This window comes from Rhinoderma darwinii, chromosome 1 (assembly GCF_050947455.1).
Source record: "Rhinoderma darwinii isolate aRhiDar2 chromosome 1, aRhiDar2.hap1, whole genome shotgun sequence".
NCBI classification, from domain to species: domain Eukaryota; kingdom Metazoa; phylum Chordata; class Amphibia; order Anura; family Rhinodermatidae; genus Rhinoderma; species Rhinoderma darwinii.
The window spans coordinates 480,483,956-480,505,980 of NC_134687.1; the positions used below are offsets into that span (position 1 = coordinate 480,483,956).

The 22,025-nt window shown below is 43.3% G+C and overlaps 1 protein-coding gene across 9 annotated transcripts in view; it reads left to right on the forward strand.

Annotated features, from left to right (window-relative positions):
* KDM2B (lysine demethylase 2B) overlaps positions 1-22,025 on the forward strand; it is a 183,168-nt gene that overhangs the window by 107,722 nt on the left and 53,421 nt on the right. Inside the window, exon 1 of one of the 9 annotated variants that reach the window (XM_075834400.1) lies at positions 18,584-18,836. The exons of the other annotated variants lie outside the window; for them this stretch is intronic. Within the exon in view, the coding sequence (XP_075690515.1) occupies positions 18,783-18,836 (54 nt within the window). The 5' untranslated portion in view covers positions 18,584-18,782. Of the gene's footprint in view, positions 1-18,583; positions 18,837-22,025 lie in introns of those variants that run through there. 9 annotated transcript variants of the gene reach the window in all.

Here is a 22,025-nt window from a genome sequence, read left to right on the forward strand (position 1 = left end):
GGTGTACTAATATTATGTGCAAATAATGGCCCACTGGGTTTATAAATTTGGCGCATTTTACGACTCCCCTTAGCCATGCTTATTTTTCTAAACACTTTTCCAAACTGCATAAGAAGGTGCAAACTGAACAAAACCCAGTTGCAATGTCGACTAAGAAAAAAAAAAATTAGCCCTGGGGGGGACGGGGACAGGACTCTACTATAGGGGGACCTTCTCTCCCTAGCAAAAGTGAGGGGGAAAGACTATGCTGTCACTACTACCGGGGGAAAGGGGGGACCTTGAAGGAACTTGAGTAGCCAACGTATACATTGGATGTATTGGATACTTGAGTATAATCCAATACATCCTTGCTACAAACAGCTGTTACTCTGGCTGGGTCGCAGCTCTAGTTAAGCAGGTCCTGCATGTTTCTGACACGCAGGATCCACCTGTTATCAATCACATCTCAATTACGAACTTAGATGTAATCACAAAGTTGAATTATAATGCAATATTTGCTTAACACCGTTCAATGCAAAGTTGTTTGTATAAATAACGAAGTTGGATATTTATACACGGTATTCTCTGAGCGCTCACAAAATGTTGATTTTGGTAGCATAGTAGCTGTTTGCCATGTGTAGTGTGCCATGTGCCTTCACATGGCATGGAAGGATAAATGTGGAGGGTACCCAGAGGATGAGGATACTGCCCACTACCACGCATAAAATTAAGACCCCTACGAACACCTCATTCAGTCATATGCGCTTCCCATCCCGTCCCATCTTCCAGATCCAGCAAAGTCAGCTATGCAAATCACATCCCAGTCCTAGTTGTCTTTAACCAGATCTTCCCAAATTTAGTAGGACAATTCCTGCTATCATATAACATTTGATAAAGCAGCACGTACTTATTGACAAGCTGAAGCCAGTGTACCAAAGTTGGTGTCTCTGTTGCCTTCTCGGCCATAATAATGACTCTCCGGACACAGATCAGGATAAAGTGAAAAAAATATCGTAGTAGCCCTGTACTACATAATTTATAATACCCAGTAAGCATAGCTGAGGGGTGAGGATATATGGAAACTCAAATGATCATGGAGGAATTAAACAATCCACGACCACAAGGGCAAGACCTTAGGTCATAACCACACACAATGGAGGTATGTGCCCACTGGAGACTGGCATCGAAAGCAGGAATCTAAAATAGAGGCCCCAATTTTCTGAAGCCTGACCGGCATGTATTTTATCTGATGGTGAAACCTGGATTGGATTAGAAAATGTCTAGCACTTACCACAGTCCAAAAAGGAAAGTTCCACCTCCTCAGAGCCTTTTCTGGGTGGCATAGAGATATTCCTGACCTATGAAATGGTCTAGGCCTAGCAGATTGTAATAGGGCATATTTCTGCGTAAGAGGTTTAGGGAGGCCTGGGGCACCGAGGAGGTCCTCCAACTTGGAGAAACCCAGTAGAGGCGTCGGGAAGCCGAATTGAGCTACAAAGGCATGACGTAACTGGAGATAATGAAAAAAGGCACTTCCCGTGATCCCATGCCAATCCACTAAGGTCAGAGAAGGACACAAAACCACTATCCGAGTAGAACTGACCCAGAAATGTAATTCTTGCCGCCAACCCACAACACCGCCCCCGACAAAGACTCACTCAAGATGGGGCAGACAGGGATTCGACCACAAAGGGGTTCTAAAGGAGTATGGAGGGGTGGCAGAAACCTGGAGTACAACATGAGTAATTTTCCAGACCCCAGCAACAGTTTGAAGTGGGAGCACCGCCAGACAAAAAAGCTTGTATGTGTACAATAAGTTGGTGATACTCTCATAAGAACTCATAAGTGTACCTGCTAGAGCAGTGGCAGCATTACTCAGATCCAAGTGACTCCACTAACGCGCGAATACTATTTGCAAGGCCAGATAATACAGATAGAGATTAGGCGCTGCTATCCCACCCAGATGTTTAGGAGCCTGCAGAAGGCTAAGACCAAATCTAGGAGTAGCACCCTGCCAGTAAAGGGAACATAACATTATAGACCATGTAAACCTATTAAACACTTTGTTTTATTTAAAAAATGGTGTTTAATGGGACTTTTTCTTTTTTTTTTTTTTTTTTTTTTTTTTTTACTTTTTGAGATACAGTTTCTATGTATTATGGATACATAGAAGCTAAATCTTGCGGTGAAACCCGAATCTATCAGATCAGCGGGACTGACTGCTTTGCTGACCGCAACGATCCGAGTGTTCTCGATCACATCTAAGTTCATAACTTAGATGTGATCGATAACAGGTGGATTCTGCGCGTCGGAGACCCGCTGTCACCGTAGCAGTCAGTCCCGCTGACCTCACTGATTTGGGTTTCAGCACAAGATACAGATTCTATGTATCCTGGATACATGGAAGCTGTACCTCAAAAAGTAACGTGTTCAAAGTCCCACAGAAACTTTACCGAAGTGTCGGGAGTGTGAATAGACATCGCATCCTGGCTGGAGGCGATGTCTATTCACTCTCAAGACACTTCAGTAAAGTTAATGTGTGAGTAAGTGTCAGCACAGCGTGATCTCGCGAGATCACGCCGTGCAGAGAAACGAGCTAAACATGAATGGAGAGAAGTGTGTGACGCTGATTGGTCAGCGTCATACACTTCTCTTTTTACCAACTGGGCGTTGTAAAGGTAAAAAAACGCCCAGTTGTCTATTAAGAAGCTAATTAGCATAAATCTAAAATTGTTCATAACTGCTCAAAAATTATCGTTTTTCAAAATAAAAACCACTGTTATCTACATTACAGCGCTGATCAGAATTTGTAGGAGATAGGGCATTTCTGGTGACAGAACCTCTTTTAAAAAAAAAACAATAATCTCACTGTTTCCCTGATCAAGTCCTTTTGTAATTAGAGAAAAAATGAATACATGAAAAAAAACATACATAATAGGTATCGCCGCATTCGTAACGTCCTGAACTATAAAAATATAACATTATTTTTACCGCATGGTGAACAGCGTAAAAAAATTAATAAAAAACAATGACCACATTTTTATTTTTTGGTCATCTTTTCTAAAATAAAATGTAATAAAAAGTGATCAAAAAGTCGCAAGTAACAAAATTGTACCAATAGAAACTACAAGCAACTTAAGAATTTATACACACAACCATCTTCATTCAACTTTGCAACATAAGCAAAAATTGCATGAAAATTCAACTTTGTGACTAAAATGTGTACACAAGCAGACCGCTAATGCTATAAATTTCTGTAGGATGTGAGTAGTTCAAACATACCACATAAGTCTATTTGTCCACAGGTGAGTGTTAAAGGAACGCTGAACCGCAGGAATGCGCTAACCAAATTTTGCATACAAATTAAATTGGGTATTTTATAGGTATATCATTTTAAAGAGTTAACACATTCCCGTCAAATCCTTTTTTTTGTGCCGCGCCGCAATTAAAAAAAAAAAAAGTAAACATTTAGCCACCATTCTGCAAAAATCGTGGTGAAACAAAACGTGTCAACACAGCCTAACCCTAATAAATAATCGTAATTTCCTAAACTTAACCCTTTCAGGACCAAGGGTCATCGATGCCTCAATGACCAGCCCCATTTTTTCAAATCTAACGTGTAATTTTATGTGGTAATAACTCTGGAATGCTTTTGCCTATCCAAGCGATTCTGAGATTGTTTTCTCGTGACATATTGTACTTTATGTTAGTGGAAAAATGTGATCAATAAATTCATAGCTTATTTGTGAAGACCGCCAAAATATAAAGAAAATTTGCAAAAATTATAATTTTTCTAATTTTAAATGTAATCTACTTGTAAAACAGATAGTAATCCCACACAAAATTGTTGCTACTTAACATCCCCCATATGTCTAATTTTATATTTGCATTGTTTTTTGAACATTATTTTATTTTTCTAGGACGTTACAAGGCTTAGAACTTTAGCAGCAATTTCTCACATTTTCAAGGAAATTTCAAAAGGCTATTTGTCAGGGACCAGTTCAGTTCTGAAATGGCTTTGAGGGCCTTATGTACTAGATAGACTCCATAAATCACCCCATTTTAAAAACTGCACCCCTCAAAGTATTCAAAACAGCATTCAGAAAGTTTATTAACCCTTTAGGCGTTTCACAGGAATTAAAGCAAAGTACAGGTGAAATTTACAAATGTCATTTTTTTTGCCGAAATTCATTTGTAATACATATTTTTCTGTAAGGCTGGGTTCACACAACCTATTTTCAGACGTAAACGAGGCATAATATGCCTCGTTTTACGTCCAAAAATACGGCTACAATACGTCGGCAAACATCTGCCCATTCATCTGAATGGGTTTGCCGACGTACTGTGCCGACGACCTGTCATTTACGCGTCGTCGTTTGACAGCTGTCAAACGACGACGCGTAAATTGACTGCCTCGGCAAAGAAGTGCAGGACACTTCTTTGCAACGTAATTTGAGCCGTTCTTCATTGAAGTCAATGAAGAGCAGCTCAAGATTACAAACGTCAAAGACGCCTCGCATATTACGAGGAGGAGCTTTTACGTCTGAAACGACGCAGCTGTTTTCTCCTGAAAACAGTCTGTCTTTTCAGAAGTAAAAGACAGTTCTCGTGTGCACATACCCTAACACAGAAGGTTTTACCAGAGAAATGCAACTCCATACATGTGGCTCTAGTGTGATAATGGACTGACGCACCGGCCTCAGAAGCAAAGGAGCACCTAGTGGATTTTGGGGTCTCCTTTTTTTAGAATATATTTTAGGCACCATGTCCGATTTGAAGAGGTCTTGTGGTGCCAAAACAGTGGAATCTGCCCAAAAGTGGTTTTGGAAACTACACACCTCAAGGAATTTATCTAGGGGTATAATTAACATCTTGACCTGTAATTTTCACAAGGAATAAAGAATAAAAAGCACCCCAAAACTTGTAAAGCTATTTCTCACGATTACGGCAATACCCCATATGTGGTAATAAACTGCTGTTTGGACCCACGGCAGAGCTCTGAAGGGAAGGAGCGCCATTTGGATTTTGGAGCGCAGATTTTGCTTGGTAATAGCTCTGTTTGGGGTTTTGCTGGTATTTCAGTTTATAATGTGGTGGCATATGTAAACTGGGCAGAGTACATCAGGGCATAATAAGAGGGTATAATAAGGGGGTAAATAAATAATTCATAGATGTGTGGCCGGTGTCGCACTGATAAATGGTGCCCAATCTTATCCACTTTTGGACACTCTGCACAATTTCTGTCACTATATTCTGAGCGCCAGAACTTTTTTTTAAAAAAAATTCTCCACCGGAGCCGTGTGAGGGCTTATTTGTTACATTACAATCTGTAGTTTTCATTGGTACCATTTTAGGGTACATGTGATTTTTCTTTTATCACTTTTTATTTGATTTTTTTGGCAAGCAAAGTGACAAAAACAACATACATTTTGACAATGTATTTGTCCTTTTTTTTTACAGTAATCACTGTGCGCTATAAATTACGTTCTACTTTATTCTGCTGGTCGGTACGATTACGGCGATACCATATGTATATTGTTTTTTTATTTTTGTGGCGTTTGCGCAATAAAATCACTTTTCTATAAAATTATTTATTTTTTGTGTCACCATATTCTGAGAGCCCAAATTTTTTTTATTTTTCAGTCAAAAAAGCTGTGTAAAGGGCTTGTTTTTTTGTGGGACGGGTTGTAGTTTTGATTGGTATTATTTTGGGGTACATGCTAATTTTTGATCACTTTTTATTCTATATTTTGGGAGCGGTGATGACAAAAAAAATTGTGATGCTAGTATTGTTTTTTTAATTATTTTTTGCGGTGTTCACCGTGCGGGAAAACTATTATAGTTTTATAGTTGGGGTCGTTACGAACGAGTTGATACCAAATATGTGTACTTTTTTAAACGTTTTATTTTTTTTCCTATAATAAAATACTTTTATTATAGGAAAAAAAGCATTTTAATGTTTTTGCAACTTTTATAACTTGTTTTTACACTATTATAAAACATTTTTATTACTTTTATTTTTTTTACTTTTTACTTGTTTTACTTGAAGACTGGCAGCACTGATGGCTGCTTTAATACATTACACTACCTAGGTAGTGTAACGTATTATAAACTGTCAGTGTGACGCTGAGAGTCACACTGACAGGAAGCCTATGAGGACCAGCTGGTCCTCATAGGCTTCCGTGAATGGCAGACCCAGAGGCCGTTGTATGGCCTCCGGTTTTGCCATGCAACCGACGGCAGCACCTGCAATCGGTCCCCGGGTAAGTTTGTTGTAGCAGCAAACTTTCCAGTTTGTTGCTGCAACAAACTTTCCCTGCGATCACATGATCGGGACCTGAACCAATCAGGTCCCGGTCATGTCTCTGGGACCATAGGCAGGGGTTAACCGCGCGATCCCGATGTCGGCACTACTCTGAGAAACCCGGATCGTGCTTTTAACACCCACTGTGAATTCACGTCGGTGCTGCACAGAGCCCAGCAAGCGCCGACGTGAATTTACTGTGGGCGGTCAGGAAGCGGTTAATACCGGTGATCATATTCTCTGCAGCCAAACCAATCGGTTCGGCTGTCAGAGAACAGGTTGCTGGGGAGCTGCGGACACTGACACAGCCGGCGTCCGAGCGCTTTTCACAGCGCTATGCCGGCTGGAACAGTGATCTGTATATTCACGCCCTGGCTGCACGGGGTATGTGCGAAAAGGATGTGAATATACAGATTGTCTGCATGAAAGGGTTAATCGAATGCGTTAATTTATATATATATATTTTTTTTAGTGTGTAATTGCTAGAAAAATGGTCAGTGGATTTTACGCTAAAGTTCAGGTACAGACAGGATAGGGACAGTGTAAAATGTACAAACTTACCTATATTGAGGTTTGTGTGTGGTATAAGGGCTTGGTGCAACTTATTTGACACTGCAATCTAGATACCGATAAAAATCCGGGTCGTGAAATCCTTAAACTACCTAATCAGGCCCGAGGTTTGATTAGATGAATTACGGCTTCTTACTCAATTTCTGAAAAAAAATAAAATAAAACAAAAATACTTCCATATGTAAGTATGCTCTCTGATTGATAGGGGTAACATGAAGAAAAGTTCATGTTACCTTTCTCCTTTTAGTTCATCTACAGCCATACAGGGACAGGAGGATAACCGCTTCTCTTGCTCTCCCTCCTTGCTGCCTGCACGTTCCCCGTCAACTTAAACTTGTTCAGTATTACGGTATTTGCACACAGGGCGGATATGCTGCATAAAAGTATGCATCATATCTGTCCTACAACCCGCAGGGAATTCCGGCCAAAAAACCGCACCAAATTGTGGTGCAGATTTTAGGGCGGAAATCCGCTGTGGAAAACAGTTGGCAGAAAAAAGCCAATACTTACCCCCTGGGCGTTGCCATAGCGACTCATGCCTATGTTCTTTGTGCAGCCTGGCCTCCTGTGATGACACAGCAGCCTAAGAGAACTGTGATTAGCAATTAGGACCCATGCATACGAACGTGCTTTTGCAGCTGCAAATCCCCCGAAAGTCCACGGGTGAATTGCAGCCCTATTCATTTCAATGGGCCCATGCACACGACCGTGGTTTCCACGGTTCGTGCATGGCCCAGGAGCAGCGCATGGTCCAGGCTCATAGAAAATAATGCACGCAGCCATGTGCACAGCCCGTGATTTGCGGGTAGCTTGCAGGTGAAACTCCGCAGCCGACCGACCCGAAAATCACGGCCGTGCACGTGGCTACTCTCGTGTGCATGAGGCCTTACATGGGATGAAACGTTATACCAGGAGGCCAGGCTGCACGGAGAAATATATCCGGTGGGTAAGTAAAGACATTTGCATTTTTTCTTTCTGATTGCGATTTTTGCGGCAAAAATTGTAACCTATGGTCATTTTTGTAGATTTTTACCTCCCTGTTGAATTCAATGCAGGAAACCTTGCAACAAAAGTGCAGCCATTCCACAGCATAAATTGACATACTGCTGCTTAAAAAGAAACCCCACCGCAGGTCAATTTATGAACGTTTTCTCAGCTGGTTTTTTCCCGCAGCATGTGGATCAAATGTATTCAAATCTCATCCACTTTGTTGCTACTGTAACACGCTGCAGATTTTCCACAATAAAAACCATTGCGGAAAATCTGCGACTAATCCGCAAAGTGTGAACATAACCTTAGGGTTAGATTGTGTGTCAGAGGCACACAGGAGCTGCTGCCTGCTGAGCAGTCATTTCAGCTGACAGAAGCTGGATAGCATCGCTATAAGCCAAATCAGTGTATAGTGGATACATCTTCAAATGGATGGTTATAGGGGGTATGAGTGTCTGCACACCGCTAACTGCCACCGGGCCAGCACCTCTAGCCCCCAGTGATAAGTTGATCAGGTGGGATTAGAAAATCCGGGCTTTGTTGTTAGAAAGGTTTGTTCAATTGGAACAACCCGTTAGCGACATCCGACAGTTACGTCGAATGTGCCCTACCCCAAGATGGTGCAGGCTCAGTAGCTGAGCCTGCGATATGCGATGGGTGCTGGCTGTTCCAAACAGTTGACACCCGCCTGCAATGGCCGGGATTGGCCATTTAACCCCTCAGATACACTGTCAATAGTCACTGTGGCATTTGAGCGTATAGACAAAGGGAGGGGGCTCTCCCTGTACCCAGATTTCCCCCCCCCCCCCCCTGCACGACAAAATTGCAGGGAGTTCTAATTTGTTGCCATTGCCTCCAGGTCTTCCATCAGTGTCCTTCTATTAAGCCTTAATAGTATAGCACAGATAATGCAATACATAATTAGGGGGAATAAGAAAAAAAAAAAAGTAAAATATTTTTAGAGATCTTAAAAAATAAAAAAACAAAAAAAAAACACCCATTTTCCACCCAAAAATTCTGTAAGCAATAAAAAATAAATAAAAGTAAACATAATTGGTATTGCTGCATTTTGAACTAGCAAAATGGCACATTATTTAACCCGCTGGGTGAACGCCGTAGAAAAAAAAATAAATCACAATTTTAAGTTTCCCAGTACATCATATGTACCATTACAAACTTTAACCCGTCCCAGAAAAAACAAGCCCTTATTTGGCTGTTGACGGAAGAAAAAAAAAAGTTATGGCTCTTGGAATGCATCATTGGAAAAACAAAAATAAAAAACTAAAGTTGGTGTGTCCAAGAGGTTAAATATGTAAGTTGCATGCTGTAGTACGGCTGGAGCTAGATGACTATGTAATATCAAAAATAAAAACCGAGCACAAGATCTATAATTAAATACTATTCTGAAAACCTTCTGATTTCCCACACGTCAGATAATAAACAATAGCAATATATAACATTGGTCCCGGAGCGTATAAACTCTGTTCAACTATACGTCACTGAATTTTATCTGGTGTATTTTGCTGCTGATTATTAGCTAGTTAATCGGTCCACAGGTCCAGCTGCACATGAAATTACGAAATAAAATATTTCTACAGCTTCGCACAAGCTATTAACCCCTTAATGACCACCCATACTCCTTTTTCCTGGTGGTCATTTAAGGTACTTATGACACAACACAGTGTAAAGGCGGCGCTGTGACATAAGCCCAGGAACGGGTGTCCTGTGCCGGCTAGAGCGGTTGTCTTTAGAACGTCCGACACCTGCTCTAGCCAGCACGGGACACCCTTGCCGGGCTTATGTCATAGCGCCGCCTCTAATGGGCGGGATCAAAGTTGGCTTAAATCCTGCCTGTTTTACCCCTTACATGCCACGGCAGCTAAATGGTTTCAGAGGGAGGGGGCTCCCTGTGTCACCTCATTGGCACCCTTGCGATGGGATCCCAGGGCGCCCATGGTTTTCATGTCATCTGGGTGCCTAACAAAGTGTATGCCTTTGGCAGGGCCTAATAGATTGCAGGTATAATATACTGCAATACAGAAGTATTATAAAAGCGTTAAAGTGATTGCATAGTAAAGTACCCTGGTGGGACTAAAAAAAAGTAAAAAATGGTTTCATAAAGTTAAAGAGGCTCTGTCACCAGATTCTCAAATTCCTATCTCCTATTGCATGTGATCGGCGCTGCAATGTAGATAACAGTAACGTTTTTTTTTTAGGTTTTTTTTAAACGTTCATTTTTGGCCAAGTTATGAGCTATTTTATATATATATATATATATATGCAAATGAGCTTTGAAATGGACAACGGGGCGTTTTTTTCGTTCTGTCCAACTGGGCGTGTATTGTTTTTAACTGGGCGTATTTACGTGTATGACGCTGACCAATCAGTGACCAGTCAGCGTCAACACTCCTCTCCATTCATTTACACAGCAGCGATGTGCAGCCACATAAACAGAGATTAACGTTAATCAAGTGTCCTGATAATGAATACACATGAAATCCAGCCTGGACGTCATGTGTATTCAGAATCCTGACACTTCTGACTCTTTTCTCTGAGATTTCAGCAAGGGAAACGAAATCTCGTTTACCTCCGTAATCTCGCGAGATTACGCGCGGCTTGCTGGAATCTCACAGAAAAGATGCAGAAGTGTCAGGATTCTGAATACACATGACGTCCAGGCTGGATTTCATGTGTATTCATGATCAGGACACTTGTGTATGTGGCTGCACATCGTTCTAGTAAGAACGCTGTGTAAATGAATGGAGAGGAGTGTTGACACTGACTGGTCACTGATTGGTCAGCGTCATACACATAAACACGCCCAGTTAAAAACACAATACACGCCCAGTTGGACATAACGAAAAAAAAACGCCCCGTTGTCTATTTCAAAGCTCATTTGCATATATATAAAATAGCTCATAACTTGGCCAAAAATGAAAGTTTTTAAAAAACAAAACAAAAACCGTTACTGTTATCTACATTGCAGCTCCGATCACATGCAATAGGAGATAGGGGTTTGAGAATCTGGTGACAGCGCAAAGATCTTTATTATTAAAGATAATAAATAAATGAAAAATCCCAAATAAAAATAAATAAAATAAAGATGGAAAAACCTTACAAAATGCTTTATCATAAAAAAAAAATCCCAAAAATTAAAGCTACATATAATTGGTATTGCCAATATAAAACTTGTTATTCAACCCGCACAAGAACGCTGTAAAAAAAATAACACCAAAAACAATGCTATAATTGCTGTTTACTGTTCATCCTGCCTTCCAAAAACATGTAATAAAAGCTATGAAAAAGTGAAATGGTACCTATAAAAACATCAAGTCCTTGCACAAAAAATAAGCTCTCTGTCTTGGCCCAAAAAAAAATAAAAATAAAAAAAGGCATGGCTCTTAGAATATGGAGACACCAAAACAAATCCTTGAAAAAATGGCATCAAACATAAAAAAAAAAAGACTATAGAAATGTGGTATCACTGTAATCGTAAAGACCTGCAGAATAAAGTTGTGGGGACATGCTGTGAAACGCCACCTGTTTTTTTTTTTATATATATATGCTGTTAATATGTTCGATAAGTTCTGTATACGGCCCACTTACTGCAACCCGCAATTACGTTGTGGTGCCTACACTACAGTAGTACTATTCCAATTATTTCTTTAATCTATTTTTTTTTTTTCTTTTTATCTACGTTTGAACCATACAATTTTTGTTTTTTTCATTTTTAAAGCTTGACACATTTTACATGGAAAAAAACCCTTTAGACCAGGGGTCTCAAGCCCGCGGGCTGCATGCGGCCCCTGGGGCTGTCATCTGCAGCCCGCGGGACACAGCAGCTAGTACAGACTCTGCTCCGGGACTCTGGAATTCCCTGACATCGCTGTCCACATATGGATAGCGATGTCTGGGGCTTCCCCACAGCCGGAGTCCCACGCAGAGCGCTAGTATAGGCTCTGCTCCGGGACTATGTTGAATTCCCTGACATCGCTGTGCATATATGGACAGTGTGTCAGGGTCTTCCCGACAGCGGAGTCCCGGGCAGAGCGCTAGTATAGGCTCTGCTCCGGGACTATGTTGAATTCCCTGACATCGCTGTGCATATATGGACAGTGTGTCAGGGTCTTCCCGACAGCGGAGTCCCGGGCAGAGCGCTAGTATCGGCTCTGCTCCGGGACTCTGGGGAAGCCTCTGACATCGCTGTCCATACATCGACAGTGATGTCAGGGGCTTCCCCAGAGCAGGAATCCCAGTGATGTCAGGAACACCGCTAGAGTCCCAGGAAGAGCCTACTAGCTCTCTACCCGGGACTCCAGCTCTGGGGTTGCCCCTGACATCCATATCCATATATGGACAGTGATGTCAGGAGCAGAGCTGGAAGCCCAGGCAGAGTGCTAGAAGAGGCTCTGCTCCTGGACTCCAGCTCTGGGCAAGCCCCTGACATCACTGTCCATATATGGACACTGATGTTAATGGCTTCCCCAGAGTTCCAGTGCAGAGCCTATACTAGTGCTTTGCTCTGGGGTTGCCCCTGATATCACATTCCTGTCCAGGAGGATCCCCTGACGTCACTGTTTATGGACAGTGATGTCAGGGGCTCCAACAGTAGAAGAATCCCCAGCCAAAGCGTCGGCAACGCTCTGGCTTGGGATTCCACTCCTAGAGGAAGCCCCAATGGAGCTATCTACTTGGGGTGTGTGTGGCAGCATCTGCAGAGGGCACTGTGGCAGCATGTACAGAGGACACTGGCATTATCTAGGGGTGTGTTGCATTATCTACAGAGGGCACTGTGGCATTATCTACAGACAGCACTGTGGCATTATCTACAGGGTATGTAGAAGATAACAAAGCAGGAAAAGAGCAGTATAGTATCGGCACCAGTCTCGGGAGGACAAGGAACGAGGCCAGGTAACTGACTTGACGAAGGGACCAGTCCGGTCCAGAAACACATTGTCGTTTGAATTCAAGATCTCCTTGATTAAACTTACCTGGCCTCCCTCCTTGTCCTCCTGAGCCTGGCGCCGATACCAGATACTATACTGCTCTTTTCCTGCTCTTTTTTCTTCTACATACCATGTCCCCGGTACTAAGGAATTGGTACCGAGGGACTGCAGTGGGTGGCAGCCGGCAACCTATACCATTTCACTCCACGCATAGCCTCGGAGGAGCGCCGTTGATCCCTCACCTTTTTCCATTGTGCAACTCATTATCTGCAGAGGGCACTGTGGCAGCATCTGCAGAGGGCACTGTGGCAGCATCTGCAGAGGGCACTGTGGCAGCATCTGCAGAGGGCACTGTGGCAGCATCTAAAAAGGGGCTGCCCAATCTTTACAGGTGTCTGCCAAACACTGCTAACTGAGCCGCCGGACTGCATTTAGCGACACTTAAACTGGAAAACTGGATTGTTGAAATAAGCACGTGGAAAAATATCTCATTTTAAACCTAGCGGTATTATAGTAATGTAGTGTTATTATTATAGTAATGTAGTATTATTATTATAGTAATGTAGTGTTATAGTAGATCAAATAACTAATTGATTAACAATAATTTTGTATTGTATCAAATTTGAAAGTAATGCGGCCCGTCAACTTCCCATTTTTTCTATATTCACTTACCCGGCCGAGTTTGAGACCCCTGCTTTAGACCATTCTCTCCCCTGTCTTTAACTAGCCACAACTGGTCACAATGCAATCTTTAGGTCTCTGTACACAACCGCCAAGTACATCTGGCTCATAACTTGTTGATTGACTATCATAAAGGTCTCATGCGTTGACCCCTAAATTCTAGTCATTGATGGTGGACCCTGACCCCCCTACCTATGCCATCTTCCGATGTGTATCTAGAAGCTGCAAAATCTCTAACACCAGAATTTCATGTATGCATGGTTGCAGTTTACTTCGACTTATTCACATCTTAGACATTCATGGTATATCCACAGGATATGCCATAAATGTCTGATAGATGCGAGACCAGCTCTCGTACTGCACCTATATCAAGAACGGGGGTCACTTGACTCCCGTTCTGCCTGAAGCGGCGGCCGCACGATGCTGATTCCAGGAATACCCTTTTAGGCCTCATTCACACAAACGTATTTTTGTCCTCCCGTAAATACTGGCGTGAATACGGGTCCTTGGTCACACGTATTCGACCCGTATTGCACCAGTATTTACGGACCCGTGTCCGTGATCCGGTGTCGCCAGTATTCCACCCATATTTACAGGGCACGTTTTCGCTGCAAAATTGCACTGCACTAATCGGCAGCCCCTTCTCTCTATCAGTGCAGGATAGAGAGAAGGGGCAGCCCTTTCCGGCCGTTGTCTTGGTGACGCGTCCCTCTCGACATCCAGCCCGACCTCCCTGGATGATGCGGCAGTCCATGTGACCGCTGCAGCCTGTGATTGGCTGCAGCGGTCACATGGGCTGAAACGTCATCCCAGGAGGCCGGACTGGAGGAAGAAGCAGGGAGTTCTGGGTAAGTATGAACTTCTATTTTTTTTTACACGTTGATTTATATTGTGATCGGAAGTCTCTGTCCAGTTACTGCCGATCAGTTAACTCTTTCAGCACCCTGGACAGTGACTATTTACTGACGTCGCCTAGCAACGCTCCCGTAATTACGGGTGCACACACGTAGTCGCCCGTAATTATGGGAGCCCCATAGACTTCTATGGGCCTGCCCGTGCCGTAATTACGGCCTAAAATAGGACATGTTCTATCTTTTTCAACGGCACGGGCACCTTCCCATAAGCATACGGGGAGGTACCCGTGGCCACTAGAAGTCTATGGGGCCGTAATTACGGGCGTTTTTACGTTCGTGTGCATGGGGCCTTAATTCCATTTTCACGTGGCAGTTTTCTGGTCGGGATTTGTAAACCAATACCAGGAGTGGAACCTACACAGAGAACGTTTAATGGACAGATTTACACCTCTGTGTTTTGCATCTACTTCTGGTTTTGGCTTACAAATACTGATGAAAAATACGGCAGTGTGAACGAGGCACAAAGGGATTGTTCAGGTTTGTCCCTCTGTCCAGTGTGATCACTAGGCCACAGTGGCATATCTTATGTGACTACTTCATACTATGTCTGTCAGGTGACGTTTGTTCCATAGTGGCTTTAACATCCAATGACGACTTTAAGATGACATGGTCAAGTGATATTGCGTCACTTCAGCCTCATCGTGCTGAATGGATACCAGCGACGGGGAAGTAGAATTCCATAGCAACCATATAAAGGGGTTGTTGTTGGTTTTTTTTGCTAGATTTTATAGCAGAAAATAAAAACTGGAGAACCCCTTTTAAATAATGTTTTAACAGTGCAGTTTTATTCACTACATTGTAACCTCTTCCCAGAGCAAGTAAAACCGCATAGTGTAATGCCAAAAATAAGGGGGACCCAAACCCGTACAAGATGAATCGTCCATTCAGATCGCTACATCTCCAGGATTTCTTTACACTAGTGGCGCACATGAACAGATCGCTACATCTCCAGGATTTCTTTACACTAGTGGCACACATGAGCAGCTCGCTACATCTCCAGGATTTCTTTACACTAGTGGCGCACATGAGCAGCTCGCTACATCTCCAGGATTTCTTTACACTAGTGGCGCACATGAGCAGATCGCTACATCTCCAGGATTTCTTTACACTAGTGGCACACATGAGCAGCTCGCTACATCTCCAGGATTTCTTTACACTAGTGGCGCACATGAGCAGCTCGCTACATCTCCAGGATTTCTTTACACTAGTGGCGCACATGAGCAGATCGCTACATCTCCAGGATTTCTTTACACTAGTGGCACACATGAGCAGCTCGCTACATCTCCAGGATTTCTTTACACTAGTGGCGCACATGAGCAGCTCGCTACATCTCCAGGATTTCTTTACACTAGTGGCGCACATGAGCAGATCGCTACATCTCCAGGATTTCTTTACACTAGTGGCACACATGAGCAGATCGCTACATCTCCAGGATTTCTTTACACTAGTGGCGCACATGAGCAGATCGCTACATCTCCAAGATTTCTTTACACTAGTGGCGCACATGAGCAGATCGCTACATCTCCAGGATTTCTTTACACTAGTGGCGCACATGAGCAGCTCGCTACATCTCCAGGATTTCATTACACTAGTGGCGCACATGAGCAGATCGCTACATCTCCAGGATTTCTTTACACTAGTGGCACACATGAGCAGCTCGCTACATCTCCAGGATTTCTTTACACTAGTGGCGCACATGAGCAGATCGCTACATCTCCAGGATTTCTTTACACTAGTGGCGCACATGAGCAGATCGCTACATCTCCAGGATTTCTTTACACTAGTGGCGCACATGAGCAGATCGCTACATCTCCAAGATTTCTTTACACTAGTGGCGCACATGAGCAGATCGCTACATCTCCAGGATTTCATTACACTAGTGGCACACATGAGCAGATCGCTACATCTCCAGGATTTCTTTACACTAGTGGCACACATGAGCAGATCGCTACATCTCCAGGATTTCTTTACACTAGTGGCACACATGAGCAGCTCGCTACATCTCCAGGATTTCTTTACACTAGTGGCACACATGAGCAGATCGCAACATCTCCAGGATTTCTTTACACTAGTGGCACACATGAGCAGATCGCTACATCTCCAGGATTTCTTTACACTAGTGGCACACATGAGCAGATCGCTACATCTCCAGGATTTCTTTACACTAGTGGCACACATGAGCAGATCGCTACATCTCCAGGATTTCTTTACACTAGTGGCACACATGAGCAGCTCGCTACATCTCCAGGATTTCTTTACACTAGTGGCACACATGAGCAGATCGCTACATCTCCAGGATTTCTTTACACTAGTGGCACACATGAGCAGCTCGCTACATCTCCAGGATTTCTTTACACTAGTGGCACACATGAGCAGATCGCTACATCTCCAGGATTTCTTTACACTAGTGGCACACATGAGCAGCTCGCTACATCTCCAGGATTTCTTTACACTAGTGGCACACATGAGCAGCTCGCTACATCTCCAGGATTTCTTTACACTAGTGGCACACATGAGCAGATCGCTACATCTCCAGGATTTCTTTACACTAGTGGCACACATGAGCAGCTCGCTACATCTCCAGGATTTCTTTACACTAGTGGCACACATGAGCAGCTCGCTACATCTCCAGGATTTCTTTACACTAGTGGCACACATGAGCAGATCGCTACATCTCCAGGATTTCTTTACACTAGTGGCACACATGAGCAGATCGCTACATCTCCAGGATTTCTTTACACTAGTGGCACACATGAGCAGCTCGCTACATCTCCAGGATTTCTTTACACTAGTGGCACACATGAGCAGATCGCTACATCTCCAGGATTTCTTTACACTAGTGGCACACATGAGCAGCTCGCTACATCTCCAGGATTTCTTTACACTAGTGGCACACATGAGCAGCTCGCTACATCTCCAGGATTTCTTTACACTAGTGGCACACACGAGCAGATCGCTACATCTCCAGGATTTCTTTACACTAGTGGCACACACGAGCAGATCGCTACATCTCCAGGATTTCTTTACACTAGTGGCACACATGAGCAGCTCGCTACATCTCCAGGATTTCTTTACACTAGTGGCACACATGAGCAGCTCGCTACATCTCCAGGATTTCTTTACACTAGTGGCGCACATGAGCAGATCGCTACATCTCCAGGATTTCTTTCCACTAGTGGCACACATGAGCAGATCGCTACATCTCCAGGATTTCTTGACACTAGTGGCACACATGAGCAGATCGCTACATCTCCAGGATTTCTTTACACTAGTGGCACACATGAGCAGCTCGCTACATCTCCAGGATTTCTTTACACTAGTGGCACACATGAGCAGATCGCTACATCTCCAGGATTTCTTTACACTAGTGGCACACATGAGCAGCTCGCTACATCTCCAGGATTTCTTTACACTAGTGGCACACATGAGCAGCTCGCTACATCTCCAGGATTTCTTTACACTAGTGGCACACACGAGCAGATCGCTACATCTCCAGGATTTCTTTACACTAGTGGCACACATGAGCAGATCGCTACATCTCCAGGATTTCTTTACACTAGTGGCACACATGAGCAGCTCGCTACATCTCCAGGATTTCTTTACACTAGTGGCACACATGAGCAGCTCGCTACATCTCCAGGATTTCTTTACACTAGTGGCGCACATGAGCAGATCGCTACATCTCCAGGATTTCTTTCCACTAGTGGCACACATGAGCAGATCGCTACATCTCCAGGATTTCTTGACACTAGTGGCACACATGAGCAGATCGCTACATCTCCAGGATTTCTTTACACTAGTGGCACACATGAGCAGCTCGCTACATCTCCAGGATTTCTTTACACTAGTGGCACACATGAGCAGATCGCTACATCTCCAGGATTTCTTTTATTTTTACAACTGGTTTCATGAATGATCACAATTTTCTACATGTTTTGTTATTGAACGTTCTAATCTACTTTGCATCAATTCCTCGCAATTTTCAAGATCTTTGCTTGCTGTCAGTTATCCGACATTTGTCATGGGATATTGCAGTCGGTAGTCTCGTACAACCGAGAATGATGTAGAGCACCAGGTGTAGTGCCGGTTGTGTACACATGACGCATCCGGTCATGTCCCGTGTGGCAGAGCCGCTGTGCCCGGTGTGATGCCCGCATTCTAGAAGCACAGTGCACACACACCTGCCTTTCCTCTGTATTCTGCCAGCACAGGGCGCCGATTGGTGACCAGCAGGTGGCAAACCCTTTCCTGGGCCGAGCTCATGAATAATCAGCGCTTAGCTCCCCTCCTCCCCTTTGTGCGAGCAGTGTTTCTTCAGCCCTCCTCCTTCTACTACCCGTGCAGGCTCAGTCTGCAGTGTCCCCTGCTTCATGTCACACTGGGCCCGGATGAGGAGACATGGCCCTTTCACTAAGCAATGATGATGAGGAATATGATTCCGAGCAAGATCAGGTCGGTACAATCCCTGGGAAAGTTCTTCATCTGTGGACGGTGGACGGTGCACGGAGCGGGGCTGTTTAGCTGGAATTACACCAGAGGTGGGGGAGGGACTTGTCCCGGAGCAGTTGATGGTAGCCTGCATCAGGGCTTTCCGTTCTGTCTTTATAGGATCCGCTCAGTGTGACCTGGTCGTATTGTCACACGGGATCCTTGTCCTGCTCTCTCGTGTTGTATGTGTGCAGCGATGTGTAGGGACGTGACATCCAACATGTGGCCCAGGTAATAAACGGTGTGATGTGAAGAGCTCTTCACTGACTGTCATCCGTCTACAGGGCACCTCATCCTGGTGATACCATCCTCTGAATGGAGCTGCCGCTAGCAACCAACATGATTATTGCTTTCTGCTATAAAAATGACAGCTAGGATCTCATTGGCCACTGGAATAAATACTCCACAGGAAGTCCATGGTCCAATGCTGGGTCACCATCATTGTTTCCTTGGCAGCTGGAAGTACTAGAGTTTCCCTTTAACTTGCAAGATGAGCGTTTTTCATTGTCATTGCTCAGGAATACATACTCGGCTGTAGCAAGTAAGATGTTCGTAGACTGAAACATGGCCAGAATCTGAAGTTGTGCAGATCTATAGTTCTTGCATGTCATTTGTGTTGGGATTGATCTTCCAGAACATCTTAAGGTCCATTTATACAAGCAGATATTCCTATTGGCGTCCTTTAATACCATCGCTTTTAGCAATTTAATAGCGTTTCCAGACAAGTATTTACACACAATAATGGTTGAACATTCATAGTTTTGGACGCCTATTTAACAATGTCACATGTCCGCTATCAATCAAACAATCATGTTTACATACCACAATGTCAGAGCGCCCAACGGTTTATATTTAGGCAAACCGAAAAAGCAGCATGAATCAATATGGCCCAATTAACATAAAAAATAGGAAAAATGTGTGTTCAATTATATGGGCTGATCCTAGGGTGTTAAACCCAAAAAGCATCACAACTGAATAGATTAAACCGAAAAAGAATAGATGCTGAGAAACAAAAAAGTAATGAAAAATAGAAAAATACTTTATTAACCCCTTAATGACCGCCGATACGTCTTTTTACGGCGGTCATTAGTGGGCTTTATTCTAGAGCGCCGCCAAACTACGTCGCTGCATTAGAATAAAGTAAACAGAGCAGGGAGCCGTGAAATCTCCCTGCTCTCAGCTGCCAGAAGCAGCTGAGGGCTGGGGGCGTCCCTGCTCTGCCGGGTGAGATCGATATTAGTATCGATCTCACCCGTTTAACCCTTCAGATGCGGTGCACAATAGCGAGCACCGCATCTGAATGGTTTTGCAGAGAGGGAGGGAGCTCCCTCTCATCTCACTGACACCCGGCGATAAAATCGCCGAGTGTCTGTGTCTTCTATGGCAGCCGGGGGTCTAATAAAGACCCCCAGGTCTGCCTGCAGCGAATGCCTGCTAGATCATGCCGCAGGCATGACCTAGCAGATGCCTGTCCGTTTTAAACGGACAGGCAGTAATACACTGCAATACAAAAGTATTGCAGTGTATTATAATAGCGATCGGAGGATAGGGAAGTCCCCTAGTGGGACTAGTAAAAAAGTAAAAAAAAGTTTAATAAAGTTAATTAAAAAAAAAAGTGAAAAAAAAAAAAATGAAAAACCCAGCTTTTCCCCTTACAAAATGCTTTACTATTAAAAAAAACTACAATAAAGCAAAAAAGTTACACATATTTGGTATCGCCGCGTCCGTAACGACCCCGACTATAAAGCTGTTACATTATTTAACCCGCACTGTGAACGCCGTAAAAAATAAAATAAAAAACGATGGAAAAATTGCTGTTTTCTGTTAATCCTGACTTAAAAAAAATGTGATAGAAAGTGATCAAAAAGTCGCATCTACTCTCAAATGGTACCAATAAAAACTGCAAGTCGTCCCGCAAAAAACAAGACCTTATACAGCTATGCCGACGCAAAAATAAAAAAGTTACAGCTCTTCGAATGTGACAATGGAAAAATGTAAAAAATCGCTTGGACATTAGGGCCCAGAATGCCAGCAGGGGGAAGGGGTTAACATACAAGTTACAGTACAATGGTAAAACTGAAAAAATCCATAGACCATCAGTTAAAAAAGGAAACTCTACCAAATAAACACGAATTACAAGTTTAAATGTATATTAACCCTTCAAAAAAAGAACATGTGTGTAACTAGTAAAGTGACCATGTATGGATATAACATTCAATTATTTAAGCACCATAATAGTATAAGATATGTATAAGTAGTCATCAAAAGTAATGAGTTTTCAAAATGCAACTATGGCCCATCCGAGTAGTATAATCAAGGTGTGAACACCACATCTAAACGTAGCCCTTAGGCTGTATAGACACAATTAGTGTATATAAGAAATCCTATAAGAGCATGTATGCACTCAATGGAAGACCATACCTAGTAGGTCATAACAATAAGCAACGTTTTATAGGTGCACAAGCGTGATGATGTGCAACATAAAATACAATGTGCATACAATTGGTCAAATGTACATTGAAGGGAAGAGGAAAAAATTAAAGAAGTTGGTGAAGCAGATCGTAGGGATATGACATACTCATGATGAATGCAGGAAGAGCCACAGCCGAGATCCACCCCAACGCGCGTTTCGGTGCAAATGCCTTCGTCTGGGGGTTTATATTTATGTTTGTGTAAACGATAATTTATGCGACCAACTAGCTTTTTATCTCCAGTTGTTCAGTCGCTACCCCTGTTATGCGGTTATCGTGCGCGCTCGCTGTTTAGCAGCTGATTCTGAACGATTATCGATTTGTGTATTTAGGCTCTTTTCACACTTCCGTTATTTGTCTGTATTTATTTGGCTGCCAGAGTGGAGTAGCTTGCTGGGCTATTCTATCCAGCCATCATATCTGTCATGGAACAGAAGCCATAATACCATTGTGAGCAGAGCCTTACTAGTCTTACTTGCCATCAGTTGCTTGTGTCTTAGAGGTTGTATAGGATAATATAAGCGCAAGGACTGCTGACCTCTTCATACATAAAATTCAGTCCATTAGATGTGATCTTAGTGACCACGGCTGCAGGAAAACAAGCGTTTGTTCACTTCTCACCAGGGTATGAGCTTGTAATCTTCTCTTTCCGCTGCGGTTATTTTAACCAGGATCATATTAA